Source organism: Watersipora subatra, chromosome 10 (genome assembly GCF_963576615.1).
Source record: "Watersipora subatra chromosome 10, tzWatSuba1.1, whole genome shotgun sequence".
Taxonomy (NCBI): Eukaryota; Metazoa; Bryozoa; class Gymnolaemata; order Cheilostomatida; family Watersiporidae; genus Watersipora; species Watersipora subatra.
In genome coordinates, this window is record NC_088717.1 from 18,306,775 (window position 1) to 18,320,927 (window position 14,153).

Genomic DNA, 14,153 nt, shown 5'->3' on the forward strand with positions numbered 1-14,153 from the left:
GTAGTCACTGAACCGATTCAGAGTGTTGAGCAACTTGATGTCAGAGAGGGCATCAAGGCTGTTGCCTAATTGAGAAAGGAAGTGGGCATCCTGTTTGGTGCCCGCATTTAAGCAGTGGCAGTCAACAAGTTTCCCATCCTTCTTCAATCAGGGATCAATCAGGCCCTTGCTGAAGAGCTTATGCATGTGTCATTCTATCTCAGCTTTTTTCTACGGTTTAAGCCAGTGGAGAGGTTGGTGCATAGGCCGGGTCATTTTCTTCATTGGAATGGAGTACTCCATGCTAACATGCTCCTTCAGAGGGTAATGTGTTAGCATCCTCGCCAAGGATTCAGCTTGTCTCAGCTCTACGGATCTCCTTTGCTGTCTAGAACAAGTCATTTAGGTGGGTTGGCAGCCCTGCCTTTTGATGCTTTCATGTTTCGGGCTATGAAGTTTGAGCCAGAGAAGGGTAGTCCTTCATCCACTTGGCCGTCCACCACTGCCATATGCGTTCCAGCTGTGGTGCCGGCTCGGATTTTCAGAGGCTGGTCTGTGAAGTTTTGGCACTACGTGATTATACTTCCCTTTGACTTAGGCTAGTTTAAGCTTGTAGCCAGCAAGGACCCTCATGCAATCTTCTATCAGCCCCACCAGGCAATATTTTTGGGTGATGAACCAACACAGAACAGCAGTCTCAGTCCGAGCTATTACTACCATGTTTTGCACCACTTGCGCCTTGCTAAGTAACAGCCGCCCGTGTCTATCTGTACGAGTAAATGGTCACCCATCAACAAAACCCAGAGCGGCTGAAATTCTATACCACACTAGTAGACCACCAGGCCACCATGCCATCCCTAGATGACATCCTCACTTGTGTAACTCACTACGAAAACCTCCTCGGTTTTAAATTCATGAGTTGAATTGGCAGTCATACAACCTCGCAGAATGACAGCCATGCCCGGTCCATCATGAGGCCGTAGCTGTCACTCTTTTTAAGCAGGTCTCTCATGCCCTTAAAGAACCTGTCAAACAGTTGCTTATTCAGTAAGTTCGTGGTACATCCAGTGTTGATCAAAAACTAGATAAATTGCTCCTTAAACTTTTCAGAGAGAAAGTAGTTCGTAGAATGAGACCAGTTCTGAGCCTGTGCTCGGATTGGTTAAGCCATTCTTTTGCCTCGAGAGGCAAGATCTTTGGCACCAGACACTCCTAAATCTGCTGCAGACTTCCTCCGAAGCAAACTTCTGGGGTGTCGACTCGATCCGAGAAGGGGAAGTCACTGTGTAGGCCAGCCCTGCTACTTAAAGGCAGGCTCACAGGTTAACCACTCACAGGCTTGGATTTTCTGGACTTGGTTACAAGCGCACTTCTCACAACACAGCCTCGTGTTGCTATCACTTACATGTGCACTCCTCACAACACAGCCTCGTGTTGCTATCGGTTACAAGTGCACTCCTCACAACACAGCCTCATGTTGCTAAGACACACTATCATCTACACTACTATCGACACTACCAACCAAATGCAGAACATCTGTTTACATACTTACCGTAAAACCATTAGTGCTAACGAGAGGACCTGTCCAGTATTCATCAACATTGGCAGAGAGTGCTATGTTCAGACCGCTATAGATGCCATTGAAAGTTGATGAATGTTTGCCGTCTTTATTAAAGATGAAACAAGGTCCTGTAAAAATAATACATTTGTGAGAGATAATGTCTCAAATGCAAAATGGAGGTGCTATTGAAAATGTGTAAATAACTTAATAAGTTTAATAAAATGGAGAAAATGAAAGAAGCAAAACCTAAAAACTTGAGCTAAATCTACAAGATCCAGAATTCTCTTAAAACTTCTTTATTTTATTCTACCTACATGTATATATACACTCACAAGAACAGACTCTAAGAGTATTTTCAACTATGAAGGTATGAGGGTGACTCTTGAACAAGCTGTAAATTCTATCAGCACCTGGTTTCAATGCCAACCACTTAAACCGATACATCTGCTTTCACAAATTCTTTGCTTATTCAGCTACGGATTTAGCATTACTTGAGAATACTCTTTTCACTCACTAGATATCGCTGACTGCTGTGTAACTATTAAGCACCTCAAACTTAGTTCAACTAGCTGGTTTAACAAATACATATTTTATTAGCTTAAAGCGGTGACTAAATAAGCTTATATCCCATAATCATCACAATTGACAAAATAGATAGACCAACTGTTAAAGTTGATTTATTTTTAATTATATTATAATATTTCTGATGTTTTACACAAACAAATAACAAGAAGATCTTTAGTGACGGTCAGCGCTTGTAAAGGTAGTGTAAAGAATCCGCAACTAACCTTTACTGCTCCACAAAGAACAACATCATTTAAATTATCAAAGGCAATACATATATTTGTGCAAATGCATAAATGAATACAGTTAATGCATGTACAACCAATGATCGCATATAATGAAGCTTTCTGTACTCTGAATCTCTCTGCTCATTTGACTCTTTTTATATTTTTCTGGCTGATAAGCTCTGCCTCTTGTGCCAGCTTCATTGATTATGAGTACGAGAAAGCCATGCCCGCTTTTTTCCCCCCGGCCTTGGCCATGCTCACTTTGGCCATGCCAGTTTTGACCATGCCAGCATTAGCCATGATAATAATGCTTTACACTAGTTGTGCTAGCCATGCCACCAGTTTTAACCAAAAAAGCTTTAGCTTTGAGCGCCGGGCCGGCTTTAACTTTGATAGCCAAGCCGGTTTTGGCTTTGATGACCGGGCCGGCTTTAGCTTTGATGGCCGAGTCGGCTTTAGCTTTGATGGCCGGGCTGGCTTTAGCCAGGCCAGCTTAGGCCGCGATAGTTGCGCTTAGCCAGCTGGCTAGTTTCTTCTTGCCTAGTGAGCCGGTTGCATGCAGCCAGTCAGTGAGCTTAGTCAGCTTGTCTACTGGCTTTGACCACGAATCCCCCATTAGGGATGTTGTCATTTCTGACAAATGTCAGCAGTGGAACGGCTAGCCAAACACATGGTTAATATTGCCGGCTTCATGCTTCAGCCTATTCACTTCTTGGCTTGTCTAATCCCCGTACCAATTTGGCCTTCTCAGGATTTGAGCCAGCTTTAGCTCGTGTCGGACCTGCTCCAAAACTAGCTCAGGCATTATGGCTGAGAATGCAACAGCGACCACCGATGCTTATCATGCTTCTAGTCATCTTTGATTACGCTTGGTGGTGAGCTTTTTTGGTGAGCTTTTGGACATGTTTTAGCATGACTAGTCTTCCCACTGTCACTGTCAGTCCTGGCCAGCATCAGGTCTGACAGAAGTAGCCTGGGCATGGCTCTCGTGGGGGATTGGGAGAGAAAGCCTGGGACACATAGCAAAAAAAAGGTAGATAACTTCTGCAAAACGAGCGACATATGTTACATATGATGCTCAGACTGATACTAATGAAGGCGTGTTGATAGATTCAGATCTCACGATGTATTAGATGTGGAGCGTTTAAAAGCCTATCATCACGGTAATGTGACTTGATCTAGTGAAAGGCACTATGTTTTTGAAAGGCTTGGTAGTTATGTAATACCCTGTTTGATAACAAAATGATAAGGACCATAGGTTACTATTCTCTTGCGTTTTCACGTTTGCAGTTTCATTTCATATACTAATAAAAAAATGGAGCGGTTCAAAATTCTTCTATCAAAGCTAAGCATAGTCACGCTGAGATCAAACCAGTCTCAAGCTTTACAACATATAATCGCAGGTTTTGACTAATTTATAGTTCTTCCGACAGGCTTCGGAAAGAGTATTTGCTTTCAGATGGCACCGTTTTGCAGTGGTAGGTCCGAGTTGTTCATAATAACTGTTGGGACTAATCACAATACTCGCGAGTATAGTAAAACTGAGATTACTTTTTACTAGATAAACCTTTCTTTATTAGCAGCGTGCGATTCATTTTTGGTGTTCTATTGCTGTTCGTTTGTATTGTTATTGTGAAAATCTTTTATTCAATTGATTTAATTTTTGATTATAATTAAATCAAAACCTAATTAATTAAACAAATAAAAAATGTAACTCCTGTGATTGATTTATTATGCAACCAACATTTATTTCAAACTTACCAACCAGCGTTTTTTTGCTGCCAATTCAGATTAAAAATAATAAATAAGACTCGCGAAGATCATAAAAAATACCGTCACATGATACTCCTTCGGAAATAACAATTGTGATATTAGCGACTGCCAAATTCGACTTTTAGAGTTGTCTTCCTCGCGTGTTGCTATGTGTCCTAGGCTCTCTCTCCCAATCCCCCACGAGAGCCATACCAAGGCTATGACAATAGTGACTGGTTGTCTTGCCTCCTAGAATAGGTCAAGGCAAGCTACGGTGGCTACTCTAAAATCTGGCGAGCAGAGTGCACAGCAATTGAGCTGGTCTTGAAGTGATGTGTGACTTTCAACGCTTCGTCTGGACATAAACTACCACAGACGGCTCATGAGATTACATAATTAACTACCATAAACTGACTATGATGTTATAAAATAGACAACCATTGACTGGCCATGATGTTATATAATGGACTACCATAGGCTGACAATGATGTTATATAATGAACTACCATAGACTGAGCATGATGTTATATAATGGACTACCATAGACTGACCATGATGTTATATAATGGACTACCATAGACTGACCGTGATGTTATATAATGAACAACCATAGACAGACCATAATGTTATATAATGAACTACCATAGACTGGCCATGATTTTATATAATGAACTACCATAGACTGACTAAAATGTTACATAATGGACTACCACAGATTGGTCATATTGTTATATAATAAACTACCATAGACTCACCATTATGTTATATAATGAACTACCAAAGATGGACCATAATGTTATATAATGGACTACCATAGACTGACCACGATGTTATATAATAAACTACCATAGACTGACCATGATGTTATATAATGAACTACCATAGACTAACCATGATGTTATTTAATGAACTACCATAGACTGACCATGATGTTATATACTCGACTACCACAGACTGACCATGATGTTATATAATGGACTACCATAGACTGACCATGATGTTATATAATGGACTACCTTAGACTGACTATGATGTTATCTATTGGGCTACCATAAACTGACCATGATGTTATATAATGGACTACCATAGACTGACCATGATGTTATATAATGGGCTACCATAAACTGACCATGATATTATATAATGAGCTACCATAGACTGACCATGATGTTATATAATGGACTACCATAGACTGACCGTGATCTTTTATAATGAACTACCATATATCGTACTAACCATGTTGTTATATAATGGACTACCATAGACTGACCATGATGTTATACAATGGACTACCATATATCGTACTAACCATGTTGTTATATAATGGACTACCATAGACTGACCATTATGTTATATAATGAACTACCTTAGAGTGACCATGATGTTATATAATGAACTACCATAGACTCACCATGATGTTATATAATGAACTACCATAGACTCACCATGATGTTATATAATGAACTACCATAGACTCACCATGATGTTATGTAATGGACTACCATAGATTGACCATGATGTTATATCATGGGCTACCATAAACTGACCATGATATTATATAATGAACTACCATCAACTGACCATGATGTTATATAATGGACTACCATAGACTGACCATGATGAAATATAATGGGCTACCATAAACTGATCTTTATATTATATAATGAACTACCATCGACTGACCATGATGTTATATAATGAACTACTTTCGGCGGACCATGATCTTATATAATGGACTACCATAGACTGACCATGATGTTATATAATGGACTACCATAGACTAACCATGATGTTATATAATGGACTACCATAGACTGACCATGATGTTATATAATGAACTACCATAGACTCACCATGATGCTATATAATGAACTACCATAGACTCACCATGATGTTATATAATGAACTACCATAGACTCACCATGATGTTATATAATGAACTACCATAGACTGACCATGATGTTATATACTCAACTACCATAGACTGACCATGATGTTATATAATGGACTACCTTAGACTTACTATGATGTTATCTATTGGGCTACCATAAACTGACCATGATGTTATATAATGGGCTACCATAAACTGACCATGATATTATATAATGAGCTACCATAGACTGACCATGATGTTATATAATGGACTACCATAGACTGACTATGATGTTATTTTATGGACTACCATAGACTCACCATTATGTTATATAATGAACTACCATAGACTGACCGTGATTTTTTATAATGAACTACCATATATCGTACTAACCATGTTGTTATATAATGGACTACCATAGACTGACCATGATGTTATATAATGAACTACCATAGACTGACCATGATTTTATATAATGAACTACCATAGACTCACCATGATGTTATATAATGAACTACTCTAGACTGACCATGATGTTATATAATGAATTACCATAGACTGACCATGATGTTATATAATGGACTACCATAGACTGACCATGATGTTATATAATGACCTACCACTACTATATATAGATCTGCAGGGTGATATGTTAACCTATTAATTAAAGATTAACTTTTTTAAATACTTAGGAAAGTGTTTAGTTCTTCATTAAATTTTACATCTTGGAGTATGTGACCATTTGTAAACAATGATTTCCACATAAGCATTAGCAAAAAGGTCATTTTCCTACGGTAGCTGTACCTTTTCCTGCTGCTGACAAGCCTACCTCACCTGTAGTTCATGCAGTTCACTAAATCTGCGTACAGTTTATTGCACCTGCATACAGTTTACTGCAACTGCATACAGCTCCCGCACCTGTTTACAACTGACCGTGCCTGCTTACAATTCACCGCATCTGCATACAGCTGCCCGCGCCTGCTTACAATTCACCGCGTCTGCATACAGCTGCTCGCGCCTGCTTACAGTTCATCGCACCTGCATACAGCTGCCCACGCTCGCTTACAGTTCACCGCACCTGCATACAGCTGCCCGCGCCTGCTTACAGTTCACCGCACCTGCATACAGCTGCCCGTGCCTGCTTACAGTTCACCGCACCTGCATACAGCTGCCCCCGCCTGCTTACAGTTCACCGCACCTGCATACAGCTGCCCGCGCCTGCTTAAAGTTCTCCGCACCTGCATACAGCACACACCAACTGCTCAACCTCCCTTTACCGTAGTCGGTGAATATGGTTTGGAATTCTGCTGATACATTCAGAGACTGTTGAGACCCAAAAGAAGCAGCGATGATTGAAGTCTCTAGAGGCGGTACCAAGGAGAACAACAGCTTCTCCCATTCAACAGAAGAGAGGTTTGCCAAGTTTTGAAACTCGTCAGAGCTCCAATCGCTAAAATAGATAAAATTAAGTCCTATTAAAAACCGCCATAACACTTCATTTTCTTATTCATTTTGACCATAGAAATATTATATTAAACGCACTTATTGTTTACGTGCTTATAGAGGGCCGATGGTGGTTTATGTAATACCTCATAAACTCACTCCTGTTCCGTGTTAGTAATAACTATAGATTCGTCTGAACTCGTCTTCGTTCTAAGCAACTACTGCAGTGTCAACTAATTTAACTAAATAGATGAGACGATATAAAAGGTAATTATTAAGTGAAGACTCAGTGCCATGTTTTTCTACCGACTAACGTACATGTATGTATGTGGGGCAGTTGACTAACTAACAAGTTATTTCCCTCAGACCTTTTTAGAGTCTTGTCAGTTTAGCTTGCGGATATTTCCCTGCTAGGCTAGATAGAGCTAACATCTGTCAGATTCGGCAGTTGAACGTTTTGGGAAACCAGAAGCAAGACTTTCCTCTCTATATATCTCACATCTGCATTTGTCTATATAGAGATGGACTCCATCTAAATTGCAGCTACTTACATGTAGTTTATGGGCAACTGATAAATGCAAGAAAGTTGTTTATATATGCAACTATATTTATTTCTCAAAGTTGGTCTGTTTGCGTATTTGTGTATTTGTGTCTGTATATATAATCAGCTATAGCTATTAATATTTTGGATTAAAGAATCTGTATCACAGAAGATCTGATCTCAAACCCTCCTGTTCACCAGTTCAATGCGTTACCAATGCAGCCACACAATCTTCATGGAATCATTAGACGATATATATCGGTATATGGGAGCAAGTAAACTATCGCTCTCCATTACGACGCAATGTGATGGCGTAATCTCATGGACACTGGTTGCGTACCCAATCATTAAAGCAATTAGCTCTTATTAGTAACCTTACTCAAGTTATCCATTAGCAATAGGCCAAGCTGATAGGCAGTTGCAAGCAACTACATTACTTCTCGTTGTTCATATGCCGACTTTTAATACCTAGGCAACGCCGGACATTCAGCTAATAATGGCAAATGTTGTTGTATGTTGAGTAAAAAGAAATTTTCTATCCAAAGACTTTTTATTATCCCGGCCAATGCCGTGAAGTACAGCTAGTATATGTATCTACATGAAGCTTATTCGTCCATATGGCCAAAGCCACGCTAAAACCAAGCTAAGGATTTTTGGAAAAAAGATTGCATCGCGCACGATCTTAGCCCAGATCTTTACATTCCTAGCCAGGTGCACACCGCTTGAAACACTGGACACCCTTGCAACAGCACAGAATAATTGTGCTCATAGTCATTACGCGAGAAGATGTCTGACAGTGCACCGGACTGCCAGTGTAGTAGCATACAAGTAGTCTATCATCTTTACTGTAATCTGACTGTGCACAAGACTGCCAGTGTAGTAGCATACAAGTAGTCTATCATCTTTACTATAATCTGACAGTGCACAAGACTGCCAGTGTAGTAGCATACAAGTAGTCTATTATCTTTACTATAATAAGAAGCATGTCGGTTCGAAGCCATGCTAAGGCTTCAAGAAAAAGACAACCTCTCATAGGAATTAAACCGAAATATTCAGTTTCTAGGACCAACTCGCCAACTACTTCGCATCTCGGCTACCCTAAAAGATACTTGTGCACATAGTTACTACACCTGACAATCTCTCACGGTGCATGAGACTGCCAGAGTAATAGTGGAATAAAAAAACTGCAGGGAAAATATGTAAGAGAAAAACAGTTGAAGCTTGCAGGCAGAGCTCTAAAAGTATTAATGCAGCCTAATTGGCTGTTATCTATTTTATCTGTTTGTTGTTCAAATAATTCTCTTACATTTACTAAACAAAAATGCTAGCTAACTGCTCCGACCTTTCCTACAGCAAACGGCTCCCACCTTTCCTACAGCTAACGGCTCCCACCTTTTCTACAGCTAACAGCTCTCGCCTTTCCTACAGCTAACTGCTCTCACCTTTCCTACAGCTAACTGCTCCCACCTTTCCTACAGCTAACGGCTCTCACCTTTCCTACAGCTAACGGCTCCCACTTTTCCTACAGCTAACGGCTCCCACCTTTCTTACAGCTAACTGCTCCCACCTTTCCTAAAGCTAACCGCTTTCACTTTTCCTACAGATAACAGCTTTCATCTTTCCTACAGCTAACGACTCCCATCTTTCCTACAGCTAACAGCTCCCACCTTTCCTACAACTAACTGCTCCCACCTTTTCTACAGCTAATAGCTCCCACCTTTCCTACAGCTAATGGCTCCCATCTTTTCTACAGCTAACAGCTCCCACCTTTCCTACAACTAACTGCTCCCACCTTTCCTACAGCTAACTTCTCCCACCTTTCCTACAGCTAACTGCTCTCACCTTTCCTACAGCTAACTGCTCCCACCTTTCCTACAGCTAACGGCTCTCACCTTTCCTACAGCTAACGGCTCCCATCTTTTCTACAGCTAACAGCTCCCACCTTTCCTACAACTAACTGCTCCCACCTTTCCTACAGCTAACTTCTCCCACCTTTCTTACAGCTAACTGCTCTCACCTTTCCTACAGCTAACTGCTCCCACCTTTCCTACAGCTAACGGCTCTCACCTTTCCTACAGCTAACGGCTCCCATCTTTTCTACAGCTAACAGCTCCCACCTTTCTTACAGCTAACTGCTCCCACCTTTCCTACAGCTAACCGCTCTCACCTTTCCTACAGATAACAGCTTTCACCTTTCCTACAGCTAACGGCTCCCATCTTTCCTACAGCTAACAGTTCCCACCTTTCCTACAACTAACTGCCCCACCTTTCCTACAGCTAACTTCTCCCACCTTTCCTACAGCTAACTGCTCTCACCTTTCCTACAGCTAACTGCTCTCACCTTTTCTACAGCAAAATTCTCCCACCTTTCCTACAGCTAACTGCACCCATCTTTCCTACAGCTAATGACTCCCACCTTTCCTACAGCTAACTGCCCCCATCTTTCATACAGCTAACGACTCCCACCTTTCCTACAGCTAACTGCTCCCACCTTTCCTACAGCTAATAGCTCCCACCTTTCTTACAGCTAACAGCTCCCATCTTTCCTACAGCTAACTGCACTCACCTTTCCTACAGTTAACTGCTCCCATCTTTTCTACAGCTAACGGCTCCCACCTTTCCTACAGCTAACTGCTCCCACCTTTCCTACAGCTAACTGCTCTCACCTTTCCTACAGCTAACAGCTCCCATCTTACCTACAGCTAACTGCTCCCACTTTTCCTACAGCTAACGCCTCTCACCTTTCCTACAGCTAACGGCTCCCACCTTTCCTACAGCTAACGGCTTCCACCTTTCCTACAGCTAACAGCTCTCACCTTTCCTTCAACTAATGGCTCCCACCTTTCCTACAGCTAACGGCTCTCACCTTTCCTACAGCTAACAGCTCTCACCTTTCCTACAGCTAACTGCTCCCACCTTTCCTACAGCTAACTTCTCCCACCTTTCCTACAGCTAACTGCTCTCACCTTTCCTACAGCTAACTGCTCCCACCTTTCCTACAGCTAACGGCTCTCACCTTTCTTACAACTAACGGCTCCCACCTTTCCTACAGCTAACGGCTCCCACCTTTCTTACAGCTAACTGCTCCCACCTTTCCTACAGCTAACCGCTCTCACCTTTCCTACAGATAACAGCTTTCACCTTTCCTACAGCTAACGGCTCCCATCTTTCCTACAGCTAACAGCTCCCACCTTTCCTACAACTAACTGCCCCACCTTTCCTACAGCTAACCTTTCCCACCTTTCCTACAGCTAACTGCTCTCACCTTTCCTACAGCTAATGGCTCCCACCTTTCCTACAGCTAACTGCCCCCATCTTTCATACAGCTAACGACTCCCACCTTTCCTACAGCTAACTGCTCCCACCTTTCCTACAGCTAATAGCTCCCACCTTTCTTACAGCTAACAGCTCCCATCTTTCCTACAGCTAACTGCTCTCACCTTTCCTACAGTTAACTGCTCCCATCTTTTCTACAGCTAACGGCTCCCACCTTTCCTACAGCTAACTGCTCCCACCTTTCCTACAGCTAATAGCTCCCACCTTTCCTACAGCTAACTGCTCTCACCTTTCCTACAGCTAACAGCTCCTATCTTTCCTACAGCTAACTGCTCCCACTTTTCCTACAGCTAACGCCTCTCACCTTTCCTACAGCTAACGGCTCCCACCTTTCCTACAGCTAACGGCTTCCACCTTTCCTACAGCTAACAGCTCTCACCTTTCCTTCAACTAATGGCTCCCACCTTTCCTACAGCTAACGGCTCTCACCTTTCCTACAGCTAACAGCTCTCACCTTTCCTACAGCTAACGGCTCTCACCTTTCCTACAGCTAACTGCTCCCATCTTTCCTACTGCTAACGGCTCCCACCTTTCCTACAGCTAACTGCTCCCACCTTTTCTACAGCTAACTGCTCCCACCTTTCCTACAGCTAACTGCTCCAACCTTTCCTACAGCTAACTGCTCCCACCTTTCCTACAGCTAACTGCTCCCACCTTTCCTACAGCTAACTGCTCCCACCTTTCCTACAGCTAACGGCTCTCACCTTTCTTACAGCTAACGGTTCTTACCTTTCCTACAGCTAACGGCTCCCACCTTTCTTACAGCTAACTGCTCCCACCTTTCCTACAGCTAACCGCTCTCACCTTTCCTACAGATAACAGCTTTCACCTTTCTTACAGCTGACAGATCTCACCTTCTCTACAGCTAAATGTAAATTCATCAGCGCTATCTCACTTGTTAATAAGCCACTAGTATCTGATTCGTGGTTGTTTTGTAACATTATGCTAAATCATTTAAATTTACTTTTAAACTGCTTGTTTTTGAGTGAAGAAGTTTAAATAGGAATTAGCATGTATCATTTAGGATTCCACTCTTAGGCATCTTATCAAACCTTAGGTCCTGAATAGTTAGTAATAGTAAGGTTTTACTGGTTACTGAGGTGTACCAAAACAGCTAACAGTTAGTAATACTGCTAAGTAATCGCAATCTACAATCACTCACATGGATGCTGGTACATAATAGTTGTAACGTTCCAACAAGAATTGGTCTAGTCCAGTGAGGTTATAGTGCTCAATCGCTGCCAGAACAGCTTCTTTCTCATATCCTCTGTGATCACAGAAAACCACACTTGGAAACTAGAAAAATACAGCGTTTATAGATTTTAGTCGCCAAAGTCGGAGTAAATATTTCAATTTGTATCTGAAAGAGGTGTCACTCTACGTGTCATTACAAACATGTACATGTATGGCACTAATTACGTTCCTACATATATCACTTCATGTGTCCAGACTTACTTCACTACATGCCTCTTTCCTACACAATTATACACAATACAAAAAGTCTCCACATGTTTCCACATTGAATACTTTAGTATGTTTTAGGCTTGCAGACAGTTGCTCATACAACTACAAATACATCAGATCATTAGATTACATTAAATCTCTATAACTAATGATTGAACTGATATTTCGGCTTTTTTCCATGTTTCTGATCCTTGCAATTATTGCAATCTGCATGTATATAGTTTGATCTATATACTGCAATCTTTATAATGACTATTCAAGCAAAGCATACATATTAAATACATCATTACATATATTTGATATGAGAGTAAATCTCAATAAAATTATTCAAAAAATAAATTTAAACCTACAGCTTATCATTTACTCACACGTAGCATTTCAACCCGAGTGTTTTTAAGCTTCGTAGTCGTCTCCTTCCTGATCAAAGCAGAAAATAGGTCATAGGATGCTCCGGCTGCGTAGGCTAACATGACCACAATAGCAAACAGCCATGTCACCCTGCATGGTACACAAAATGCCCCAAGTTGTTAACTTATAGAAAATACAAAACACTTCACTCTAGTAATAGCAAGCAGAATAATAATTACAAACACTGCTCTTTTCATACTTTCATCGACTCAGTTTCTGTCAACCAAGCTACATGTATTTATACAAAAGAGACATCTTTGTTTGTTAAGCAACCACAATGTTGACAATACCTGAAACTCAGTTTATGTCTATGGCACAAATGTTTTGTCATAGAAGTTGATTTGCACACAGAGAACACTATTAATGTCCAGTACATACCTGTTAGAGGCTGAAGCTGTTTTCTGGCTCACATATCTGATGCCATGCATGGAGACCTCTTGTGTGAAGCTTTGCCAGCTGATTTCCTCACATCCATCATTTTCTTTAGGCGGCCTTTTTTGTTTGCACTCACATTTACAGTTACAAGTACCTGAGGCCATCTTTTTTATTGTTCAGTTAGTGATGGTAGAACTCTACAAACAACCAAAAACGCAAAGTTTTGCTTACTTCAATTACACACCTTTTTGGAGTCAAATTAGTTTTAATATAAACTGAAGACTTTTTATTTAACATTCACCAGCTCGTCAACTCTTCGTCTGTATGAACACTAAGGCATTCAAAATGATTCTTTGATGTTCAGCTAGCCAAACAGTATGTGTACATAACACACATAGGAAAACCTACCCTCGTGTAATCATTTTCTTTAACTAAAGTGAGAAAAAAGTATTTTAAAATCTCAAAACTGATTTTACGAGAGCTAGTTAACAGCTACTCTTAAGATTTCAATATGACAGAACCTTTCTACAGAACAGTCAATAATGGATTATATGCCCCACTCTGACGAACATGGTTAATGAACGACATACAAGATAGCTTTCAAGAGGCTTTTTGCATCAGCCAATAACA

General features: G+C 41.0%; 2 protein-coding genes across 2 annotated transcripts in view; one reads left to right on the forward strand and one right to left on the reverse strand.

Moving 5' to 3' along the window:
* The window catches only part of LOC137405732 (uncharacterized), a 215,139-nt gene that overhangs the window by 156,240 nt on the left and 44,746 nt on the right, over window positions 1-14,153 (forward strand). The gene's annotated exons all lie outside the window — the stretch shown is intronic.
* On the reverse strand, window positions 378-13,687 carry LOC137406836 (acid-sensing ion channel 4-A-like). Its single transcript, XM_068093446.1, has 6 exons — window positions 13,527-13,687; window positions 13,109-13,238; window positions 12,439-12,572; window positions 7,234-7,406; window positions 1,532-1,668; window positions 378-548 (listed from the first exon to the last, which is right to left on the reverse strand). Exons 1-6 carry the CDS (start codon window positions 13,685-13,687, stop codon window positions 378-380), a joined length of 906 nt encoding a protein of 301 aa, XP_067949547.1.